Raw genomic sequence first — 25807 nt, 5'->3', positions numbered from 1 at the left:
ACTTTATAGCTGTTTGACTTTAAACAAGGCACTGAAATTCTGTTTGCTTCAGTTTCCTCAACTGTTGAATGGGAATAACCCCTCCAGAGTTATTGTGAAAATAAAGCCAAATAATATTTGGAAAGTGCTTTGCAAGCCTTAAGGTACTATATAATATTGCCTGCTATTATTTTTACTTATATGTGCATATACATACATGTGTATGCATATATATGTACATATACATATATACATATATGTAAAAATCATATTTCAGGATATTTCTTCCTACCCTATCTTATAACAACACTGCCTTCCTATAGCATAAGATGGTGTTCACCAGAGAGAAGGATGATCAAAAAGGACCCTAGAAGCTGTCCTGGCTTTGTGGAGTTTATTGTTCATGCTGTTTCTGTTAAGAGTTATATCCCTAGAGACAGCTTAGTTGGTGTTTATTTTGATTGGAAGTGATAATAGCAACAAAGATACAGAGCTGGGAACAAGTAAGGTCAAGGGTTAAGAGAAGGGTGTCAACACAGCAGGAAGGATACAGTGTTGGACATTCCCAGAAAGAGGTTAATTCTGCTTTCAAATGTTCTCTATGCCCCTCCATGAGATAAAGGGAAATAGTAAGGAGTCACCATTTGTGGGTCATATAATTCCAAAAGTCCAATAAAGAAGTCATTATTCATTGAAGAAAAAAGAACAAAGCTACTTTAACTTCCTCTACTGGTGGAATTACTGGATGTCTAGAGATGTGCCTCTCGAGTCACTAATTTGCCTTCAAATTAGAAGTGTCTTAACTCTAAAACTGACATAGAAAAGTCGAGTTTTGTAAAATATTGATATTTTCTAAATGTAATTTTTATTTGAAGATTATGATTGTGTGTCAGTGTAGATAAATTTTTAAAATCATGTCATTAGAATCTTTTTCAGATCAAAATCTAGTTTGTTTGTTTTAAAGTGAAAAAAATTTAAAGGAAAAATGTGGTCAGTTTGCAAACTATTAAATCATTGATTATTGCCTAGTTTTCCAGTGAAAAGATTTCACCACAACATTGCTCACATAACATTTTCCAATTTTTTTCTTCTAGATTTGGAAGAGGATTTACTGTAAAGATTCATTTTAAGAGCAGTAGAGCAAGCATGGAAGCTCTGACACAGTTCATGCAATTACACTTCCCGAAAACATATCTAAAGGTAAATAGGTGATTGAAAAAAAGGTGATTTCAAATGGGATATAGACTTGGCGGTGGAGTGAATAAGCTAAACATGAGCATGGACTCAGAGTCAGAAGTCCTGGCTTTGGCATTGACAAGTTGTATGACTTTGGTGAAGCCACTTAATCTTAGTTTCTACATCTGCGAAATGGGAATAATGATACTTGACCTCATAAAGCTGTCATGAATAGAACAGGTTATAAGCTGTAAAGCCCTATGAATAGAAACTATCAGTATTTATATCATCTAATAAATATTTTCACAAATGTGTGGAAGCCAGAGTTTTCAGCTTGTGGTAAAAATTGATATTAATCCTTCCACTGGAGGCAAAGGGAAGATATCAGGATATGGGATGGTGATTGTGGCCTTAGTTTGCATGCATATATAATATCTAATTAATGTATATGTGTGTGTTTCTGTGTGTACACATATGTGTAGATCTATATATACATATGGAGGCAGTCAGGTTGCTGGGCTGGGAGTCAGGAAGAACTAAGTTCAAATCCAGCCTCAAGGGCTTCCTAGCTGTGTGATCTTGGATAAAACATTTAACCTCTATTTGCCTTAATCCACTGGAAGAGAAAATGGCAAACCATTCCAGTGTCTTTGCCAAGAAAGCCCCAAATGGGGTCATGAAGAGTCAGGCACAACTGAAAAACCAAACAACAACAATACACATATATGTATATGTATATGACTATATAACTGCATATACATGGATGTGTGTGTATTAAAGTACACATATACTATTCAGATGGGCAACTAGGTGGTTCAGTGGATAGTGCACCACTGCAGGAGTCAGGAGGACCTGAATTCAAATCTCACCTCAGACACTTGACACTCACTAGCTGTGTGACCTTGGGCAAGTCACTTAACCCCACTTGCCTCATCCTAGGTTGTCTCCAGTCATCCTGATGAATATCTGGTCACTGGATTCAGATGGCTCTGGAGTAAAAGTGAGGCTGGTGACCTACACAGCCCTCCTTCACTCAAAACAAAGTCAAGTGCAAGTCATGTCATCATTTCTCTGATGGCATGGTCTTCTTTGGCAACAAAGGATGAACACTCACATACTATTCAGATATATTATATCTATATATGATTCATATGTTGTTATTGTTGTTCAGTCATTTTTCAGTTGTATCCAGTTCTTTATGACCCTGTTTGGGGTTTTCTTGGCAAAGACACTGGGGTGGTTTGCCTTTTCTTCCCCAGCTCATTTTACAGATGAGGAAACTGAGGCAAACAGGGTTAAGTGACTTGCCCGGGGTCAGAGACATAGTAAGTGTCTGAGGCAGATTTGAACTCAGGAATAAGAGTGCTCCTGACTTCAAGCCAGGAACTCTATCTACTGTACTACCTAGATCTCCATACTATACATATATACACTATACATACTATACATACATACAATCTATGTGTGTGTGCTATACATACCTACATACATACATACACACATACCTAGCTATATATATATAGTCTTAGGAAGGTGACTCTGCTTCAGATAATCATCTAAGTTTCATTACTTGCTAAAGGGGATTTTCAAAGTAGTCTGGTTGTATCCTTATTGACTTATAGATCTTGAAAATGAATGAATATCTAACCATCTGAAGAAGATTCATTACTGATAAAAAATGAAAATGTACTAGCATTCTGAGGGAGTATGAGAAATTGGACTTGGTCTTAAGTGTTGAAAGTAATACAGGCAAGAGGAACTATAGTATTGTCCATGCGTGAAAGAAGTAAGGAAGCTTTTATAGGACATTTTTCTTGTTGTTTCTTAATGCAGTTCTGTCAGATGATTTAAGATATCTGCAAAGAAAAGTCTGGAATTATGGAAATATAGTTTGGTCTAGGACTGGGAATCAAGATTCTGTTCTGAGAAAATACTAAATGCTGAAAAGGTCCCTTTTTACAAAAACAGGAGTCTCAATTTTCTTTATCTGTTCAATTAGAATAAAATACTTGTCCTATATAACCAGAGTAGCTGTCCTACCCTAAACTTGAAAAAAATCTAGTGTTGACAGAGACAAAAACAAGGCAACATGAAATTTCTAATTCTCAGCAACTTTGAACAATTCTCATAGAAAGATAGCTCTAAAAATGATGTCTATAAGATCTTGAAATGAATGTTTACGGAAAGTTAATAGAGAACACTTGGTGATTTTCATTAGCTTTTCATTTTACTTTTTGTCTTCTAGATTTTATGAAAATGTTCATTTCATCTTTGTGCACGGTTATTTTATAATATAGTCAATATTTACTCAGCAATGTCATTTACTGAGGGAATGGGGGGGATGTCTTCAATTTCCTTAGCCCTTGATAATATTATGTCTAGACAAGTCAATACAATCTGACATCCTAAAGTACATTTTATTCCTTTGATTCCCACAGGATCAACATCTTAGTATGCTGGAGTATCACGTGCCAATCACAGCAGGAGGAGTAGCAAACATATTTGATCTGCTAGAAACAAACAAGGCTGCCTTAAATATCACCAACTTTTTAGTGAGTCAGACAACTCTGGAAGAGGTAAGAGAAATATTGTGATTTATCCCTAGAGCTTCACATGCTGTTGGATATGAAAGTTAGCTGTTGAATGTTCCATTTTTAACTTTTTAATGAAATAGAATAGGGCTTTAATTAGACCAGTATCTTTGTAACCACAAGTTACAGCACAGATTTTGATCAATTTATATTTGAATTTTGGGGTAAAGTTGTTTGTGGGTTTTTTTTTTTAATTATATGAAAGCAATTATTTCTTTAATGGAATGGACAATGGATGACTTTTCAGTTCTAAAAATGCTTCTCCTTAGGTAAGTAAGTCTCCTATGCCTAGAATACTCACCATTCCTCCTCTTTTCTTATGTCTATGCATTTATACTGTTCTTACTCATCAAGATCTGGCTTAAATGCCATGTCCTTAATGAAACTTTCCTGACTCCCCCCAGCTGGAAGTGATCTGTAATTACATCTTATAATAGTTTGCATTCTTCCTTTGAATTTATAATCTAATTTGTATAATCATTAACATTCATATGTTCAAACATATCTCTGTATTAGGTTATGTGGTTCTTGAGGACTAAAAACCATCCTTTATCTTTGCATCTCCTCTACGGATGAGCACAGCACATGGCACAATAAAACAAATATTTGTTGAATGAACAAATGAATCAAAGAAGAGTGAGCAGATACCTGAACAAACTGACAAGAAGTTTTTATTCAACTTAACAATTGGACTTCCAGTCAATGCTTTATTTAAGTTTCCACTCCCTAGAATTCCAAAATAAATGATCTTACCAGCCACATTTATGGGGTGAAATCCAATCAATAGTGTAGGCAGGGATATCGAAACAGAATCTTCATCCAAATTTGGATAGATTTGCAAGATTGAATCCATTGGGGTTTTGCAAAGAGTTTGTCTTGGTGCAAGGAAGGGCTTCATAGAGCAGCCTTCAATACCTTTGCTTCCTTTTAACTTAGTATAACTTGCCCAGCTCACTGTTATGGAGAGTTTCAGTGGATCCATCATGAAAATGAGGATGGAAAATGAATTTTTAATTTTCAAGTATCACACTTGTTTTTATGAGTACAGTCTGGTGCCTCAGTGCATTATACATAGGAGGCATTCAAAAAGTATTTTTATAAATTGAATTGAACCCATACCCCTGGATTTTTTTTTAGCAGTCTCTGACTTTCCCTTTATCCTCAAGGGATACACAAATTACTGAAGCTTTCATTTCATTTTTTCCATAGGAGATTTTGATTTAATACTTTGAGGTTTAATTTGTGTTTTTTCATCTAGGACCTTTCATTCTTCCCTCAGCATCAACACCCTACCTACTCCTTCCCCCCCAAAAAACCCACAGCATTAGCCAGCATAATGAAGTTTTAAAAAATGTGAAAGACTTGGTTTTGCTTAATAGATGTTGGTTGATTGATTGAAGGAAAGAAATAATATTGAAATATTAAGATATAAACTGACCCTTGACCCTGGTGAAATTTCCTCCAGGGATATAAACAAGTGGGAAGATAAAGCCTGGGTCCTTTTGAATCATCTTGGCAAACAGTCATTTTAGAAAATCCAAATTTAATTAATTAATTAGCCTATTATATAAAAATTATATGCTATGGTCTGAGTTTAGATAGGCTCCGACTGGTTCCTCCTTCAGTTCGTGATTTACTTTTAATTGACATCCTTTCAATTCTAGTTGTACATGCTTTTAAACTTAAAATATTAATTTTAATTGCTTATTTATGGTTAACAAGTACCATCTGCATTTTAAACAAGAAAAACTTCAGACCTGCTGGACTAGGCCACGTTTTAGGTATAGCCTATAACACATTCATAATTATTTTATTATTAGTTAAGATAAACAATTTCTAAGTGAAGTATCTTGAACATATATCTGTGTACCTCTTACGTTTTCTTGGAAAAACACCATGCCTAATTTCTTATGCTCATGTATTTCTGTGGGTATCCCCACTGCATTTTATCTAATTTGCAGAAGGAGTAACCATTTGCTTTCCTTTGAAACATCAGGTTTTCATTGACTTTGCCAAGGACCAAAAAGCCCATGTGAACTTGGAAACGAGCAGCCAAGATTCTAGCATCAGTGGAGATTCTCAGGATGAGCACCCTGAGTCCTAGTGACTGGATGACTCATTCCCACCTTCTCATTGATGATGCATCCATGATGAAAAAGAGCCACTGGAGATGCCATTTCCACATTGTATCTTAGTGTTAAACTGTTCTGTTGCATGAAAACTTAGAATTGTGCGAGACTAGCAATGTAACTGAACTGTGGAGTCTGAGAAGCCACATGCACTATCACTACTGAAATGAGTGTATGCACATAAGACACGAAGGGTCATATGTCTTCTGTGAAGCTTCTCAAATAAAATGCAAAGCTGCTTGAGGGTGGGTGATGACATCTTCCCTTATTCATTTAAATGTTTAAAATAAGGCATAAGAGATGCCAACAGTCCACAAATCAGGGTAGAAGAAGAGAACTTGAGATAATGGGAGGTAGAGAAATATCTTGCAAAGAACCTCAAATGTAAGAAAACAACAGGATTGGGTGTCTTCTCCAAAGAACGTACCCACTCTAATCCATACTGAGTGAGGATCAGATTCACATCAATGCCAGTCTGTGGTCACAGAATGGATACACAACACTGTGCACTGATAGGTAACCCCTGGACCTGATCATAAATGGGAATACATTGCCCTTACAACCAAAAAACATATTTCTGCAAGAATGGGGCATAGGAGAATAGTTTACCCTGGTGGTAAAGAGAATATACACCCACTTCTTACCTGTCATCCTTGCCAATGAGGAGACTTAGGGACCAAAAAAAAAAGATACCATTTCAGGAAAAAGATGGCTGTGTCAACCAGGCAGATACTGAGCCTGGAAACTGGGAAAGAATTCATGTGCTGCAGGCAGGCAGTTTTCTTCAGCTATTGATGGAGCCATTTGGCACACCTCTGCCCAGGGAGTAACTTTGGGGAAGGAGGGCACATTCAAAGATTACTTTTAGCCAAAATGTACAAGCTGAGTCAGATTACACAGGTGGCTATGGGACAGGATCCTTGATAATACTTATTATTAAGGTCCCCTATTAGGGTGTTTTCTATATATGAATTGCTCAGTGTAACATTTTGTATATATATAAGGATGCCAATGTTGGCACAACTGTTTCAGTGTTGAAAATTAATAAACGTGAAGTTAAAAAAACCCAAAATACAAAGACTCATAAGCTGTTTCTATTGTTGAAGGTTGGCTAAAGGCCTACTAAGGAACCCAAAATAAAATTGTCAGGACCAAAGCATTGTTAAGATGAAAGATTTGCTTGAAAGCTCTGTCGTCAATCTTAAAAATTTCAGTATGTGTTCTTGGGAGACATTGTGGTGCAGTAGAAAGCATTCTGGGATTGGAGAAAGAGTTTCTGGGTTCAAATCCTACTTTTTCCTCTTGTTACCTAGGTGACTTTACCCTCTCTGGATTTGTTTCCTCACATGCAAAATAAGAAGAGTAGACCTCTAATGAATGGCTCCTCCAGCTCTGAACCTTGGACCCTAAGACTGGGGTTATGGAGAACACAATATTAAGAAATGAAAGATGTGGGTTTGCATCTTGGTGCCATAGTTTACCAGCTGTGGCATAAGGCAAAGAGCTTCGCTTTTCTGGATCCCAATTGCTCATTTCTCCAAAAGTATCTGGGAGTCTCTGAACTGCATCTCCCAAAAGTCTGGGTATTAACTCAGAAACTTTCAGTATGTTTAGTTTGTGAAAGGAAGAAATAAAGAAAGAAAGAGGGGAGAGGAAGGAAGGAAGGAAGGAAGGAAGGAAGGAAGGAAGGAAGGAAGGAAGGAAGGAAGGAAAGAAGGAAGGAAAGAAGGAAGGAAGGAAGGAAGGAAGGAAGGAAGGAAGGAAGGAAGGAAGGAAGGAAGGAAGGAAGGAAAGAAGGAAGGAAGGAAGAAGGAGGGAGGGGCAAGGGAGGGAGGGAGGAAAGAAGGAAAGAAAGAAAGAGAAGAAAAAAAGAATGAAAGAAAGAAAGAAAAAAGAGGGGAGGGAGGAAAGAAGAAAGAAAAAACTAAGAAAAGAAGGAAGGAAAACAGAGAAGGAGAGAGGGAGAAAGAAAGGAAAAAAGAAAAATAGAAAGAAGAAAAGAAGGAAGGAAGGAAAAGAAGGAAGGAAGGGAAAGAAGGAAGGAAGGAAAAGAAGGAAGGAAGGGAAAGAAGGAAGGAAGGGAGGGAGGGAGGAAGGGAGGGAGGAAGGAAGGAAGGAAGAATTAGAAATTCTACAGAAAGACATGATGCATATCTGCAGCATAAGATGCAGTTTGGATAACAAGAGAGAAGGAGGAAAGATAATGAGGAGCATATATCTCACGCCAGTGCCATATTATAAATTATTTCTCCTGAGTTCTATCTAAAATCTAGAATACACCCATCCTGGGGGTCCTTGTTGAGGCCAAATCAGGAGACATTCTCCTTCTTCCCTAGTTTCCAAGAGGAATCCACAAGGACTCTTCAGTGATTCAGCATTGATGTAGTGAAAATCCCAAACATTGAGCCTTTAGCATTCCTGTGGCAAGGCACTGAAATCTACTCTGCTACTGAAATGACACTGTCTTACCTATATTGTCAGTTCTGCTCTAATGGACACATGCATTCTTAAAAATCACTGCACTATACAAAATCACAAAACAAAAACCATTGGAGAAAATTAGATTAGGGGCACAAAACTTAAACACTTCTTTATTGTCTCATCAAAAATTTCATCAGACATAAAAAAATTATAGGAATTTACTAAAAACAGTGGCACAGTCTTATGCATGTCAAATGGTTGAGATGCATACAAATACTACAAGAAACAGTAGAGCCATCCATGGCTCCTGTTTGTTCTGGCTCCTGCATGGCTTACACCCAGGTTCCCATATGCGTAAGAACTAGCAGAATCAACAGCTATGGAGAGATGGCAGCCTCTGCAAAGATGGACTATAGGGAGCATGGAGTGCATGGGTAGGGATCAAACTTCCTCCACCCATAGCTCCAACTGCATCAATAGATATGCAATAAATACCCCACTTTATTTGGAAAAAAAAGAACTGAAGTTTGCTTGTGGAAATAGGTTTCAAAAAGGTTGCAACTTGTGAGTTGTGAAGCCGTGCAGTTTTCTGCATTCTTACTGGATGAAACTGTACAAAAATCAACTTAAAATAAAAATTCGAGTTATGTTCAAATTGTTCATTAATATGTCAATCACAACTTTGCATTTTCAAATCAAATGTTTTGGTAGAACTGAATCTCTACATTTCTGTCTCCTATTTGATGTAGTTCTTTACTTTACATTGGGAAATTCCATGATATATATATTTTTTTAAATCATGGCTTATTAACATATATGGAAACCACTTGTGCAGTACCCAGGCTTTGAATTGTCTATATTTCTAAAACATTTCCAGTGATCTGAGGTGACACAATTCTCCAAATAAATACATTCTTTCTAGATAAAGATCACAAAAAGGAATTGCTTTATCTGATTTACTTGAATTGCCTATAAAGACGTATCTAAATTTTGTTTCTTCTGTGGAAACCTGCTCTTAAAGTAGTAACCTCAATACAACAGAAAACAAAATTGGAAGAATGGGGAAATTCTATCCACGGTGATCTGCTTCAATGCATATGGTTCTCCACCTCCTCTACTTCCTTCCAAGGAATATACCCCATCTTCTCACCTTGTTTGAGATAACCTATTGATGATTTAAAAATGGAGGCAGGAGGTCATTAACAAAAAGAAAGGCTCCGCACATGCACTAAAATATTTATAGCAGCACTTTTTTGTGATAACAAAGAACTAGAAACAAAGTAGATCCTAATCAACTGAGACATAGCTTTAAAAAAAAGGTCAATTGTTCTGAAAAGTATTAATATTGAAATTAATCACCAAAATTAATTGTTAATTGTTCAATGTAAGTTATTTTACCATAAGTGATTGCAAAAGAATATTACTGTTCAGTAAAAAAAAAAAATGGATATGATGAATAGAGAGAAGGATGGAAAGACTTACATGAATGATACAAATGGATGTAAGCAGAACCAAGATGACAGTGTACAAAACGACTACAGCCAAGTAAATGGAATGAGCAACCACCACAAAACAGGCAAAATTACGTTACAAAAGTATAATGAGCAAGCTTAGCCCCAGTGCAGACCAATAAGAAGCTGCTTTCCCCTTTTCTGTACCAGAAGTGGGGTATAGGAGAGGAGAAGTTTCATGGGCATGGAATATTATATATAACATCCATTTTTCTACATTAATTAATTTTGCTAACTTTCACCCTTCTTCCTTTTATAAAAAGAAGTCATGGTTATAAGCAATGGCTCTTCAGAAGGAAGGAAGCAGAGGGATAGAGGGGGAAATCAAGATGACATAGAAACAAAAAATCCCAATAAAAGTCTTTTAATTGATTACATCTTCTTGGGCCATGGGCTGAGAGAAAGAGGTTATACTAATCTGTTTGCCTTCTTTTTTCTTTTTGAGGGGGAGAGGCATAATGGTACAGCAGAAAAAAATTTGGGATTTAAAGTAAGAAGAATTGAGTTAAAATCCCACCTCTACCACATACTACCTGTAATACTAAGGCAAGTAACTTAATCCTTTTGGGTTTCAGTGTCCTCACCTGTAAAATGAGGGAGGGATATTATATTAGATGGCCACTATGATCCCTTCCACTTCTAAATCTATGATCTAAACTCCTGCCCCTAGGAAAGCAGAAGGCTTGTTAACTTATACTTAAACATTTCAATAAATGTCAACAGTGGTAAAAATCTTCCACTGGTAAAAATCTAGAGATCAATAATCATATTTTCATCTTACCCAGGCAGGACATCATAGGTTTTCTGCAAATTGTACATAGAAAATGTAGTCCCACAATGGAGGACTAGACCATACCCTAGCTTGTTCATCTGTCATCCTTCACTCTCACTACTGCACCAGTCATATACAGAATCCTAGATTTAGTTTTGGAAGAGACTTTATAGGTCTTATAGTTCAACATACCCCATCCTGCCACCTTCTGTGACAGATGTGGAAACTGAGGTACTGGGGGACTATGACACTCTAGGTTATATTAATATTAAATGCCTCAGGTGGGATTTGAACCTATTTCTCCCAGGGATGGGGAACCTGTGACCTCCAGGGAGCATGTGGCCCTCCTGGCCCTCAAGTGTAGCCCTTTGACTCAATCCTTGGATTCAAAGGGCCACATCTGAGGAATTAGAAGTTCATATGTGGCCTCAAGGCTGCAGGTTCCCCACCCCTGACTCCAAGGAGCACATCTTCCATTGTGCCAGATGGCTTTTAGCCATATATGTTCCTGATGTTACCTTTCCTGTACCTTCTCTGACCCATGTCATCATAGGTAAGATGCTTCCACTTATTAAATCATCACCATGTGTTCTTCCATTGCTCTTCGAGTCACCTGAGATTGTGATTCTTCTTATTTCCATTTCCCAAAATAAATAGGGGGGACGAGGGGGGTGAGAAAGAATACATAAATATTCCAACAGAGTGTCATATTATTTTTACGCTATTTGAAACTATTCCTTTTTTTGTAGTCTGGTGTTGATACAGAAATTTATCCAAAGATTTTGTTTCAATATTTCTTGCGATTATGCTCATTTGAGAAGGCTCAGAATTAAGACATTCTAGGATAAAGTTAATTGCTAGGGGAAAAATGTGCTAGTGGCCCACACTTTAATTTCAAATGTTACTGCTCCATGATAAGATGCACATCATTAAAAATACAGTGCATTTGGTGCTGCTATTAATTTTAGTAATGGCAGTGCCTCATAGGGTGATTTTTCTCAAGGAATTTAAGAAACAGATTTGATTTATTCTACATAAAATAAACTTTGCCTGCTAAAGGAGAAGCAGAATGGATTATGCCCATTTTAGAAGTGGGAACACTGAGACAAATAATGTGAGTGCAGCAAAAGTCATAACTTGGATATGATAGTTACTCAGTTATACAGAATTTCAAGGAGCTTTTTGCACAACAACTCTGGGAGGCAGGCAATATATATTACTATCGTCCTGATTTTACAAATGATGAAACTGAGGCTGAGAAAAAAGGGGATTTGGGAGGCAGAAAATTACAGTAGAAAAAATATTGACTGAAGTTGGAGAATCACAGGACCCAGAGATGGAAGGGACCTTAATATAACCCATGATTTTACAGATGAGGAACTGAGGACCAGGGAGCCTGTGACCTCATGTTCACACAGGTAGTAAGTAGCAGAGTTAAGATTTGAATGCAGTAACTCTTACTACAAATCTTCATTCTTTCTACTGCATTTACCAACCTGGTTCAAATTCTGATACTTTCTGCCTCTGTGCCTTGGACAAGTCACTTTTCTTGCCTAGTTCTCAACTTTCTTATGCTCATGAGGAAGCTAGATCTAGGCACAAGGAATAGAGCCCTGGGTCTGGAGTCACAAAGATTCAGCCTCAGATCAGCTCTGAGATCTTAAGAAAAATGTTTAACTGCTATCAGCCTCAGTTTCCTTAAAATGGGGAAAGTAATAGCACCTACTATTATATGTGAATATATATAATATGTTTATGAAATAATATTTAATTATATAAGTATACATGAATGATAAACAACATAGGATTGTTGTGAGAAACAAATAAAATAAAATATGTTATATATAATTATTTAATTTATATATTTAATTATTAATAAATAAAAAATATTAAATATTAATTTATATATAATATATATAAAATTCTTAACACAGGGCCTGACCCATTTAAGTTACTTAATAAATGTTTGAAGCTAAGGTGGCCAGTGTCAAGAAGACCTGGGTTTAAATCCTGCCTCAGACACTTCCTATCTGTGTGATCATGAGCAAGTCACTTAGGTGAATGGTCATATACCAGTTATTAAGCCCTGCTGTGTACAAGGCACTGTGCTCAGTTCTCCTTCAAGGAGGTCACTATCTAATGAGGGAGATATCAAGTAAACAAAGACGTACAGACAAACCATAGGAAAAGGAACACACTAGATTTAAGAGGGGTTGGGAAGTCTGTGGGTCAGCTAGGTGGCTTGGTGCTGGACCTGGAGTCAGGAAGACATCTTTATGAGTTCAAATCTGGGCACAGACATTTCCTAGCTGTGTGACACTGGGCAAGTCACTTACCTCTGTTTGCCCCAGTTTTCTCATCTATAAAATGAGCTGGAGAAGGAAATGCCAAACCACTCCAGCATCTCTGCCAAGAAAACCCCAAATGGGGTTATGAAGAGTTGGACACCACTGGGGGAAAAATGATTGAGCAAGGCTATAGGAGATGGGAATTTAGTTGGGATCAAAGAGTACATCTTAGGAAGTAATACATAAAAAGACTGGAAGGGTAGAAGGGGGCTAAAGGAAAGGTTCTGAAAGCCAAATGGAGCAGTTTTCATTTGATCTTGGAGAAGATAGGGAGCATTGGCGTTTATTAAGTAGGGAGGTGACATGGTTGAACCTACTTTAGGAAAACCTCTGAAGGGACGTTAGGTTGGAAGGGGAGAAACTTGAGGCAGACAGACCCAAAACATATAGCCCTTACTCTTTCAGGCACCATGCTAAGCACTTTTCAAATCACTCATTTTATCCTCACAACAACCCTGGCAAGTAAGTGCTATTATTTTCCCATTTTACAGTTAAGAAAACTGAGGCATAAAAGAGTTAAGTAACTTGCTTAAGATAACAGCCAGTAGGTGTCTCTAGAACCAGCACTATATCCACTGTGCCAATGAGGTCCCTTCTAGCTCTTGAGCTATGATCCTATGCTTTGTATAGAGTTGTGAAATTAACTAATAGCAGAGCCTCCATACCTCCTGACGATGAATCCACTCCTTCATCTCATGTGGCGTCTGTCTACTACATATGGACTATATTCTTGGTTCGGTGGCTAGGCTTGCCAGCACAGACGGGACAATCGTTGGAAGCATTCTATTATTACCTAACTCGGTGGTTAGGTACCAAAACACTTTCCAAAATATACATTCCATCTGCCTCTGTCGTAATTACTCTACATTTTCTTGTTTTCATGATATATATTACAGACTATTATTTAATGTTGAATTTTCCTTTCAGGAGAAGCTTTGTCTCAGCTCGATCCAAGAACCATTTCAATACGTTACCTAACATTTCAATTAAATACGTTATGCTACTGTATCCATGAGCAAGAACTGCCAGAAAAAGCTAGGATTTCATAGTAAAGTGTTTACTTACAAGGAAATGGTAACACAAAAGTATATTCTCATCTCTGTAGTTGTTGCCAGTAGAAAAGCAAACAGTTCATTGCAATATTTCAGCAAATTATAATTTGCAAATTGACACCCAAATTGTTGGAAAGGAAGCAGCTTTTCTTTTTTTTCTTCTTCTGTAAACAAAAGGAAAACAGTGTTAAAATATACTCCCCGAGAATAGTATCATGGAGAAGTCCACGGAGTCAGACTTTTCTCTGACTAAATCATGTCTGCTGCTACCATAACTAGAGGCAGTAAAAGCTTATCATAATCGGGTTAGACGATATAACACGGGCATGAATCCTGTCCCCAGCGAAGGTGTTTTAAAGGGGCTTCCTAAGCCTCATTAATTTGAACTCCATTAATTTTAAAGTCCACCAAAATCCTCTTCTGAAGTATCGAGCTGGTATAGAGGTGACCCTGGGCCTTTGAAATCTGTGCTTGCAAAGTACAAGCTCTAGCAACCTAGAAAGTTTGGGGAGAGACTTTAGGAAGGCAAGGTGAAAGGGCAGCAAGGATACTGGTTATCTGCTTTACCTTGGGATAATGATAACAGTAATAGCTAGCATTTATATAGCTATTCAAGGCTTGAGAAACATTTTAATGTGTTATCTCATTTGATCCTAACAACACTCTTGTGAGACAGATGCTATTATTATCATCCCTGAGGCAGGAAGGCATTAATTGACTTGCTCAGGGGCAAAGAGCTAGTAAGCATCTGGGGTCAGATTTGAGCTCAGGTGTTTTTGACTCCAGGACCAGGGACCGCAATACTATGTAGCTGCCACCGAGACAAACACATGGACTGATCTTAACTAGAGTTAAGCTGATTAAAGAAAATGACACAGCACTGTATATAATCAAGTTATTCATTTGTCTATTGAATTTATTAACTTAAAGATGGTACCTTAGCTTGAGGCTGGGAGTAATGTCAGAAGACCTGAATTGCAGTCTGGCCTCAAACACTCAATAGGTGTGTAACCCTGAGCAAGTCACTTAAGCGCTGTCTTCCTCAGTTTCCTCAGCTGTAAAGCAAGGATATTAATAGCACCTACATCCCAGAGTTGTTATGACGATCAGATGAGTGAATATTTATAAAGTACTTAGCAAAATGCTTAGCTCATAGTAGGTACCAAATAAGTATTTGTTTCCTTTTTTCCTGCCTTCCTTCCTTTCTTCCTTAAGTGGCGGTACAATGGACAGAGTGCTGAGCCTGAAATCAGGTTCAAATCTGGCCTCAGACACACTTACTAGCTGTGTGATTTTAGACAAGTCACTTAACCTCTGCCTCAGTTTCTTCAACTGTAAAATGAGGGTAATAACATCTAGAAGGGTACTAGTAACACCCCTGCAATAGGAAGGATATTGTGAGGATTAAATGAGGTAATAGTTGTAAAAGTGTTTAGCACATAGTAAGTGCTTCACAAATGTTTTCTTCCTTCTAATATGGTGAAATAATATATTGGAAGGTCATTTTTTTTTAAATTAGGGAATCTGTTAGTGTCCCCCACCCCAGACTTCCTACCCCCAAATTAACCTGCCAAGAAAGAAATTACAGGAAATTAGTATTATCTGATTGCATGAAGCCAGATAATACCACCTATCCTTCCTTGGCTTCATAATTGATTCTCTAGTCTCATATGTCCTATTAAAAACAAAGGGCATTTGCTTCTAGGATAGTTTGTGTGAGCAGAATGAATAATCAAAATTGAGAACAAAACTCACTTATTGCAGAGGATCTCCTATATTCTGAATGGGAGCAGGGAGATTTGCTCAGTGAATCAATAGTGGAAAATAAGAATGCAAAGGAAACATTTTCAAGCATTTTGAAGACATTAGCAGAACAAGACAATTATTTTCTTAAATAAAAAATTATCCATAGCTGGTTATTGAAGTAAGTTACAAGACAACCTCTTGGCAAGACATCAGGAGCAGTTCGTTCATATTATCATATATACTTAAAATCAACTGGACTGTATTTCTATACCAAGATTTTATTATTCATATTTTTTTCACTTATTCCCTTTGGCCTTCCTTCACACCAATTATTCTAATAGTGAGGTTTTACCATATACTTGCAAATAGATACAAAGTGTGATTAAGGGTACATCTTTAGAGGATGGCAGGGTAAAGGCAGGGTCTCACCTAAGCTCTTCCAAATTCCCTTCCAAATAATGTTAAAATAAGACCTCAAAATGAATTCTGGAGTAGCAGAACCAATAAAAGGATGGGGTGAAACAATTTTCTAGCCCAAAACAATTTAGAAGTTTGACAGAAAATGCCTGTCTCACAAGGGTAAGAGTCTATTGCAGGCCATGCCACCAAAACCCATGCCCTGGCAAGCCAACAACAGGTCTTAGGATTAAATGAATCAGTAGCTGTGGCTTCCAGAGATCTCAGCCTACAGACAGTAAGGAGTTTAGATAACTGGTCAAAAGGAGATTAAAGGGAACCCTTTGCTGGAATTGGGAGCAGGACTCTGTTGCATTGTCCCCACATGGTTTGGGATCACAGTCCCAGGGGGAGAACTAGCACTAGCAGGAGCAAGAGCCCTGGTCATACACAGTTCCTGAGCTGAAAAGAGTACAGGCCAGGAGAGCAGGGACCACATCTTTCCTTAGATCATAGTATCCTGGAAGAGCTGAAAACTTACAGACCCCTAGAACTAGCTCTGAAAATAGCAGTACTGAAGACCTAAAACTTGGGACAAAATACCCCCATCCTGGGAGCAAAACTCAACTTTAATATAAAGGTAAAAGTCAAAAAGTGGACTGGGAAAAGGGTGAATTCAAAACAGTATAGTACTGGCTTAAAACAGAGTGGTAGATAAGTGGAACAGATTAAGTGCACAATACACAGTAATAAATGACCTCCATTATGTAGTGTTTGATAAGTGCAAAGATCCAAGCTTTTGGGACACAAACTCACTATTTGACAAAAACTGCTGAGAAAACTGGAAAGCAGTCTGGCAGAAATTAAGTATAAACCAACATCTCACACTGTCTACCAAGATAATGTCAAAATGGGTACATGATTTAGACATAAAGGGTGACACCATAAGCAAATTAAGGGCCATGGAATAATTTACCTGTCAGATCTATGAATAAGAAAAGAATTTATGACCAAACTAGAGACAGAGAGCATTACAGAATGTAAAATGGGTTGTTTTGATTATGAGACTAAAAGAATTCTACACAAAGAAAACCAAGGCAACCAAAATTAGATGGAAAGCAGAAAACTAGGGGAAATTCCCTTAAGCATGTTTCTCTGATAAAGGTCTCATTTCTCAAATATATGAAGAACTGGGTCAAATTTATAAAAATTCAATTCATTCCCCATTTGATAAATGATCAAAGGATATCAACAGGAACTTTCAATGAAGAAACCAAAGCTATCTCAAGGAAAAATGCTCTAAATCACTATTGATTAGAGAAATTCAAATTTAAAAAACTCTGAGGTACCATCTCACACCTATTGGATTGGGTAATGTGACAGAAAAGGAAAATGATAAATGTTTAAGGGGATGTGGGAAAATTGGGACACTGATGCATTATTGATGGAGATGTGAACTGATCCAACCATTCTGGAGACCAATATGGAACTATGCTTAAAGGGTTATAAAACTGTACATACTCTTTGACCCAGAGATTTTTTTAAAAAAGGAAAAGGACATATATATGTACAAAAATATTTATAGCGGCTCTTTTTGTAGTCACAAATAATTGGAAATTAAAGGGATATACATCAATTGGAGAATGGCTGAATGAATCATGGTATGAGATTGTGATGTAAATACTATTGTGCTATAAGAAATCATAAGCAGCTTCTCAGCAATGCAGTGATCTAAGAAAATTCCAAAAGATGAAAGATGGAAAATGCTCGCCACATCCAGAGAAAGAACTATGGAGTCTGAATGCAGAATGAAGCAGACCACTTTCTCTTTGTTTTTTTTTTTGTGTGTGTTTTTTTTTCCTATGACTGATTCTTCTTTACAACATGACTGATGTGGAAATGTGTTTAATATGATTGTACACATATAGCCTATATCCAATTACATGCCATCTTGGGGAGGGGGACTTAGAACTCAAAACTTAGGTTTCAAAAGTGAATGTTGAAAACTAAAAATAAATAGATAGATAAAAAGAAATGATGAGCAGGATGCTTTCAGAAAAACATAGAAAGACATGAAGCAAAATGAAGTGAGCAGAACCAGGAGCACACTGTACATAGTAACAGAAATACTGTACAATGATCAGCTGTGAACCACTTAGTTATATAGCAACGTCAGCAATTTAATTATCTAAGGCAATTCTGAAGGAATTATGATGGAAAATGTTGTCTACCTCCAGAGAAAGAACTGATGTAGTCTGACTGCAGATCAAAGCATGCTTTAAAAAAACACTTTATTTTTTTAATTTTATTTTACAACATGACTAAAATGGATCTATATTTTGCATGATTTCACATGTATAACCTATATCAAATTACACGCTTTCTCAATGATGGGGGAGAAGAGGGAGGAAAGCAGAAAGAGAATTTAGAACTCAAAGTAAAAAAAAAAACCAAATATTAAAAATTGTTTTTATATGTAATTGAGGAAAAATAAAAATTTTTTTAAAAAGCTATTGCAGCTTTTTGTCTTCACTAAAAAACCAAATGGACGAAGGACACTATTGTTCAGACCATATTTATGTAATTAGTTGAATCACCCATAGACTGGATCATCCATATCTATATCATGAACAGAGATGCTGCAAAAGACAACAAATGCATACTGTATAGACTGTGCTTTGGTCTTGGGATACAGAAGCAAAATAAAACCTGCCCTTGAAGAGTTTAAGTTGTTTATCTCCTTGATAATAGCAAGTATTATCCTTTAAAAGTGAATTTTATCCTCTCCTTTAGAAGTGAATTTTATCTTCTCCTGACCCCTTGTCCGTCCCATTTACTCTTACTCAACATTCCAACAAGTTCCCAAACTTCCTTGGTTCCTCCTCTGCAGCATCTCTCCCAGTTTCCCCTTTTCCCTGTTCACTGAGCCACCACTGTAGTTCAAGTCTTCATCACTTCTTAACGGGAATATTACAATGGCCTCCTAATTGTTCTTCCTGACTTTGACCTCCCTCCTCCAGATGATCCACCTGGTCCATCCTCTACAAGATTGCCATAGTGACTCTCCTAAAACAAAGAGCCAAGTCCCTCCCCTACTGAACAAACACCAGGGGCTCCCTATTACATTTAATATCAAACACAAATTCCTCCATCTGGCACTTAAAGGTCTTCATAGCCTGGTGCCAACTTTGCCATCATAAGATTACCGCAGTTAGTTACTCTCCTTTCACACTCTGTGGTCCAACAAAATCATCCTTCTTAACTGTTCTTCACATGTAACTCTCCATCTTCTGTCTTATTACTCACTGTCTCCTACACTTGGAATGTACTCCTTCCTCACTTCTGTCTGTTAGTATATCCAGTTCCCTTCAAAACTTAGCTCAGTACCACCTTTTGCATGAAGTCTTTCCAGATTCCCATTGGGTTTAGAGCCTTCTTCTCCCAAATTACCTTTATTTTATTTTATATATCGTGTATATATCTCTCTATATGTATCACATCTCCCTCTAATAGTGTGTAAGCTCCTTGCGGACAGGGACTGTTTCATTTTTGTCTTGGGATCCCTAACACTTACCAGTGCTTGGCATATAGTAGATGGTAAATAAATACTTGGTAATTAATTGATTTTCCAGTTGATGTCATGTTTTAAAATAACATATTATGAACATATAATTCCTCATTTCCTGCACCAGAACTAACCCTTAAATAGATCTTTTTCTTTTCCCCAGCTCACAACCATATTCATTCCTTAGCCACCATAGCAGACACAATTCCAGGAAATAGTCAAGTGATGGCTGGATGGTTCAATGGGTAGAGTGCTGGACTTCAAGTCAGGGGGAGGGGCAGAGCCAAGATGGCGGAGTGAAAGCATCGACTCACCTAAGCTCCTGGACAAATTCCTCTGGATACCTCTGAAAGGAGAATCTGACCAAACTTTGGAGGTGAGGAATCCAGTGGGTGACAGGCTTTGACGGATTCGGAGCCCAGGTTAGACTGGAAGGTCCACGGGAAGGATCTGTTCCGCGGGGGTGAGCCCCCAGCGCACAGCGCAGCGCGGTCAGCACAGCAGGGCGGAAGGGACCTGAGAAGCCCGAGAGTGGTGGGTGAAACCAGCGGAGCAGGAGACAAGCCAAACCGAGCCGGTGAGAGCCGCTGAGCGCCAGATATCAGCACAGCAGACCTTGAAACCTTCAGCCTGAAGACTAAACTTCGGTAAGTCACCTACTTGAACTTCCAGGAGCCAGGATGGTGGAGTGATCAGTAAATGCTCTCTCCTCCCCACTGATGACCGTGAAAGAACCATAAAATATTTCCCCAGAAAAATCCTGGATCAGCGGGAACAGCAGAAGGGGGCAAATAGTCTCATAACACCAGAGGCTAGGAAAATAGCAAAAGGGGATTTTTCCTACTGTGGCGGAGGCAATCTGAAAGGACAGAGGACCCAGGGCAGAGAAAATTCAAACTGAGACCCAGGCAAGCCTCAGCGCCAGGAGACAAGCCCCAGGAGGGGTGGGAACACGCATTAGCATCTAGGCATGCCTCAGCCCTCCAGTGGAAAAGGGAAGACAATAGGGAAGCTGGGATCACCATCCCCTGACCTTGCCTTTGCCTCAGGTCAGCTGAGGAGATCTCTTGTGACCAGACCACTCCTTCCACACACCTAACAAGCTAACCCCAGGGTTGATCTGGGAAACAAAAAACAAAAACCTGCTTTTAGCTTCTTCACACATCAGCTCAACACAAAGTTCTGTACCTTCTGACTGAAAGAACCAGAAGCTACAACACTCAGCCAACATCATGAATCGGCAAAAGCAGACGAAAAGTGAAAAAACCATAGAATCTTTCTATGGGGATAAGGACCAAAACACAAACACCAAAGAGGTCAGAGCTGAGACTGTACTTCCATCTGAAACTTCAGAAGGGACTATGAATTTCTCACAAGCACAACTAGCTTACCTGGAACATCTGAAGAAGGAAATAGAAGAAAAACTGGCCAATGATTTTAAAATTATAAAAAAAGAATTCACTGATGAGAACATCACTTTGAAAAGGAAAATTGAACAAATGGAAAAGGAAGTTCAAAAATTAACTGGAGAAAATAATTCCCTAAAAGGAAGAGTTAATCAAACGGAAAAGGAAACCCAAAACCTAACTGGGAAAATTGGTCGAATGGAAAAAGAAGTACAAAAATTAAATGGAGAAAATAGCTCCTTAAAGGGAAAAATTGGTCAGATGGAAAAGGAGATGCAAAAGTTAACTGAAGAAAACAATACGATGAAGATTAGAATTGGGCAAGTAGAAACTAATGACTCAATGAGGCAACAAGAATCAGTCAAACAAAATCTAAAGAATGAAAAGATAGAAGAAAATGTAAAATATTTAATTGGAAAAACAACTGACCTGGAAAATAGATCCAGGAGAGAAAATTTAAGAATTATTGGCCTGCCAGAAACCCATGATGAAGAAAAGAGTCTGGACAATATCTTCCAGGAAATCATCAAGGAAAACTGCCCAGAGGTACTAGACTCAGAGGGCAAAATAGTCATCGAAGGAATCCACCGTTCCCCTCCCGAAAGGGATCCCAAACTCAAAACCCCAAGAAATATTGTTGCCAAATTCCAGAGCTATCAAGTGAAGGAGAAAATACTACAAGCAGCCAGAAAGAAACAATTCAAATATCAAGGACATACAGTCAAGATCACACAGGACCTTGCAGCTTCTACATTAAAAGATCGAAAGAATTGGAACCCAATATTCCGTAAGGCAAAGGAGTTGGGACTTCAACCAAGGATCAACTACCCAGCAAAGTTCAGCATAACATTTCAGTAAAGGAGAAAGTCATTCAATGAAATAAGGGATTTCCAGAGCTTCCTGACCAAAACACCAGAACTCAATAGACAATTTGATCTTCAAATGCAGGTCTCAAGAGAATCATAAAAAGGTAAACAGGGGGGAAAAAACAAAAACAAAAACTTGCTACTCCATTAGGGCAAACTGTTTACTTCCCTATAAGGGAAGATGATACCTGTTAATCTTGAGAACTGTGCAGCTATTATGATAAAAGGGATATACGTAGAGGGAACGGGTATAAAGTAAATGATGTCATGTCAAAAATATGATTTAAGTATGAGAAGGGAATGTAATAGGAGGTGTGGAAAGGGGGAAGCAGAAAATGGCAAATTATATCACAGGAAGAAGTACAAAACTATAGTAGAGGGAAGGAGGGGAGGGAGATGAGCATTGTTTAAGAGGTACTCTCATCTGATTTGTTCAAAGGAGGGAACAATAATCTTAAGTAGATAATCCTAACTAGCTCTATAGGTAGTAGGAGGGGAAGGGGGAAGAAAGGGGAGGGTGGCTAAAAGGGAGGAAAGAAGCAATAAGAGTAAAGGGGACTAAAAGGGAGGGGGGCTAAAAGAAGGAGGGGAAGGCTGCAGGAGGAGGGGGAGAAAAGTGAATACTATTGAGGAGGGGAAGGGAGACGGGAGAGTTAAAAGCACAAATGGTGGGAAAGAGGGTGGAGGGAAATACACAGATTGTAATCATAACTGTGAATGTGAATGGGATGAACTCTCCCATAAAATGGAGACAGATAGCAGAATGGATTAAAAGCCATAATCCAACAATATGCTGCTTACAAGAAACACATTTGAAACGGGGGGATACACATAGGATAAAGGTCAAAGGATGGAGCAGAATATATTGTGCCTCAGCTCATGTAAGAAAGGCAGGAGTAGCAATCCTAATCTCAGACAAAGCAAAAGCAGAAATAGATCTAATCAAAAGGGATAAGGATGGAAACTATATCCTGCTAAAAGGCACCATAGACAATGAAGCAATATCATTACTAAACATGTATGCTCCAAGTGATATAGCATCCAGATTCTTAGAGGAGAGGTTGGGGGAGTTGAAGGAAGAAATTGATAGCAAAACTATACTAGTGGGGGACCTCAACCTCCCCCTCTCTGAACTCGATAAATCCAACCTCAAAATAAACAAGAAAGAGGTTAAGGAGGTAAATAAAACTCTGGATAAGGTAGATATGATAGATCTTTGGAGAAAATTAAATGGGAATAGAAAGGAATATACCTTTTTCTCAGCAGTACATGGAACATTTACAAAAATTGACCATGTACTAGGACATAAAAATCTCACAATCCAGTGCAGAAAGGTAGAGATAATCAATGCATCCTTCTCAGATCATAATGCATTAAAAATTACATGTAATAAAAGGCCATGGAAAGAGAAACCAAAAATCAATAGAAAACTAAATAATCTAATTCTAAAGAAGGATTGGGTTAAAGAAGAAATCATAGAAACAATCAACAATTTCATTCAAGAGAATGACAATAGTGAGACAACATACCAAAACTTATGGGACACTGCAAAAGCAGTTATTAGGGGAAGTTTTATATCTCTGAATGCTTACATAAATAAAATAGAGAAAGAGGAGATCAATGACTTAGGCTTGCAGTTGAAAAAGCTAGAAAAAGAACAAATTGAAAATCCCCAAGTAAATACCAAATTAGAAATACTGAAAACCAAAGGAGAGATTAATAAAATTGAAATTAAGAAAACTATTGAATTAATAAATAAAACCAATAGTTGGTTTTATGAAAAAACAAATAAAATTGATAAACCTTTGGTTAATCTGATCAAAAAAAAGAAAGAAGAAAACCAAATTACTAACATTAAAAATGAAAGGGGTGAACTCACCTCCAATGAGGAGGAAATTAAAACAATAATTAGAAACTACTTTGCCCAACTTTATGCCCACAAATTCGATAACCTAAACGAGATGGATGAATATTTTAAAAAATACAAATTGCCCAGATTAACAGAAGAGGAAGTTGAATACTTAAACAACCCTATCTCAGAAAAAGAAATTGAACAAGCCATCAATGAACTCCCTAGGAAAAAATCTCCAGGGCCAGATGGATTCACAAGTGAATTCTATCAAACATTTAAAGAACAGTTAATTCCAATACTACATACACTATTCTTGAAAATTGGGGAAGAAGGAGTCCTCCCAAATTCTTTCTATGATACAAATATGGTTTTGATACCCAAACCAGGAAGAGACAAAACAGAGAAAGAAAATTATAGACCAATTTCCCTAATGAATATAGATGCAAAAATTTTAAATAAGATTTTAGCAAAACGAATACAGAATCTTATCATGAGATTAATACATTATGATCAGGTAGGATTCATACCAGGACTACAGGGCTGGTTCAATATTAGGAAAACTATTAGCATTATCGATCACATCAACAACAAAGCTAACAAAAACCACATGATTATCTCAATAGATGCAGAAAAAGCTTTTGACAAAATACAACACCCATTCCTACTAAAAACACTGGAGAACGTAGGAATAAAGGGAACTTTCCATAAAATAATAAGCAGTATCTATCTAAAACCTTCAGCAAGCATTATATGCAATGGGGATAAGCTAGATGCATTCCCAATAAGATCAGGGGTGAAACAAGGTTGTCCATTATCACCACTATTATTCAATATGGTACTAGAAATGTTAGCTGTAGCAATTAGACAAGATAAAGATATTCAAGGAATTAGAATAGCCAAAGAAGAAACTAAGTTATCACTCTTTGCAGATGATATGATGATCTACTTAGAGAATTCCAGAGATTCAAGTAAAAAATTACTTGAAATAATAAACAACTTTTGCAAAGTTGCAGGTTACAAAATAAACCCACACAAATCCTCTGTGTTCCTATATATTAGCAACAAAGTCCAACAGCAAGAGATAGAAAGAGAAATCCCATTTAAAGCTAGGGTAGACAGTATAAAATACTTAGGAGTTTACCTGCCAAAACAAACCCAGGGATTATATGAACACAATTACAAGACACTTTTTGCACAAATAAAGTCAGAGTTAAGTAAGTGGAAAAACATTAGTTGCTCATGGGTAGGCCGTGCTAATATAATAAAAATGACAATTCTACCTAAATTAATTTGCTTATTTAGTGCCATACCAATTAAACTATCAGACAATTATTTTCTAGAGCTGGATAAAATAATATCAAAATTCATTTGGAAAAACAAAAGGTCCAGAATATCAAAGGGACTAATGAAAAGAAATGCTTGGGAAGGTGGCCTAGCGCTACCAGACTTCAAACTGTACTATAAAGCAGCAATTATCAAAACCACTTGGTATTGGCTAAGAAACAGAGAGGTAGACAAGTGGAATAGACTTGGCACTCAAGATGCAGTAGGCAAGGAATATAGCAACCTTCTGTTTGATAAACCCAAGGACCCCAGCTTCTGGGATAAGAACTCATTGTTTGACAAAAATTGCTGGGAAAACTGGATAACAGTGTGGCGGAAATTAGGCATAGACCCATACCTGACACCGTACACAAGAATAAAGTCCAAATGGGTACATGATTTAGGTATAAAGATTGATACCATGAATAAACTGGAGAAGCAAGGAATAGTGTATTTATCAGATCTATGGAGAAGGGAAGAATTCTTTACTAAAGGAGAGATAGAATGCATTATGAAATGCAAAATGGATAACTTTGATTACATTAAACTGAGAAGTTTTTGCACAACCAAACCCAATGCAACCAAAATCCGGAGGGATGTAGTAAATTGGGAAAGAATTTTTATAGCTAAGTTCGGGGATAAAGGCCTCATTTCTAGAATATATAGAGAACTGA

General features: G+C 37.5%; 1 protein-coding gene and 1 long non-coding RNA gene across 2 annotated transcripts in view; one reads left to right on the top strand and one right to left on the bottom strand.

Moving 5' to 3' along the window:
* The window catches only part of ABCA12 (ATP binding cassette subfamily A member 12), a 227690-nt gene extending 221555 nt beyond the window's left edge, over positions 1-6135 (top strand). The window contains exons 51-53 of the mRNA XM_072617503.1: positions 1074-1179; positions 3594-3731; positions 5743-6135. Of these exons, the coding sequence (XP_072473604.1) occupies positions 1074-1179; positions 3594-3731; positions 5743-5850 (352 nt within the window). The 3' untranslated portion in view covers positions 5851-6135. The remainder of the gene's footprint in view (positions 1-1073; positions 1180-3593; positions 3732-5742) is intronic.
* Positions 1-14141, bottom strand: part of LOC140509710 (uncharacterized) — a 34210-nt gene extending 20069 nt beyond the window's left edge. Inside the window, exon 1 of the long non-coding RNA XR_011968889.1 lies at positions 13993-14141. This is a non-coding gene — a long non-coding RNA (uncharacterized lncRNA). The remainder of the gene's footprint in view (positions 1-13992) is intronic.
* Positions 14142-25807: the final 11666 nt, after the last annotated feature.

The sequence above is a fragment of the Notamacropus eugenii genome, chromosome 6, assembly GCF_028372415.1.
Source record: "Notamacropus eugenii isolate mMacEug1 chromosome 6, mMacEug1.pri_v2, whole genome shotgun sequence".
In the NCBI taxonomy this organism is placed as follows: Eukaryota; Metazoa; Chordata; class Mammalia; order Diprotodontia; family Macropodidae; genus Notamacropus; species Notamacropus eugenii.
This window is presented reverse-complemented; position numbering and strand designations above follow the sequence as displayed.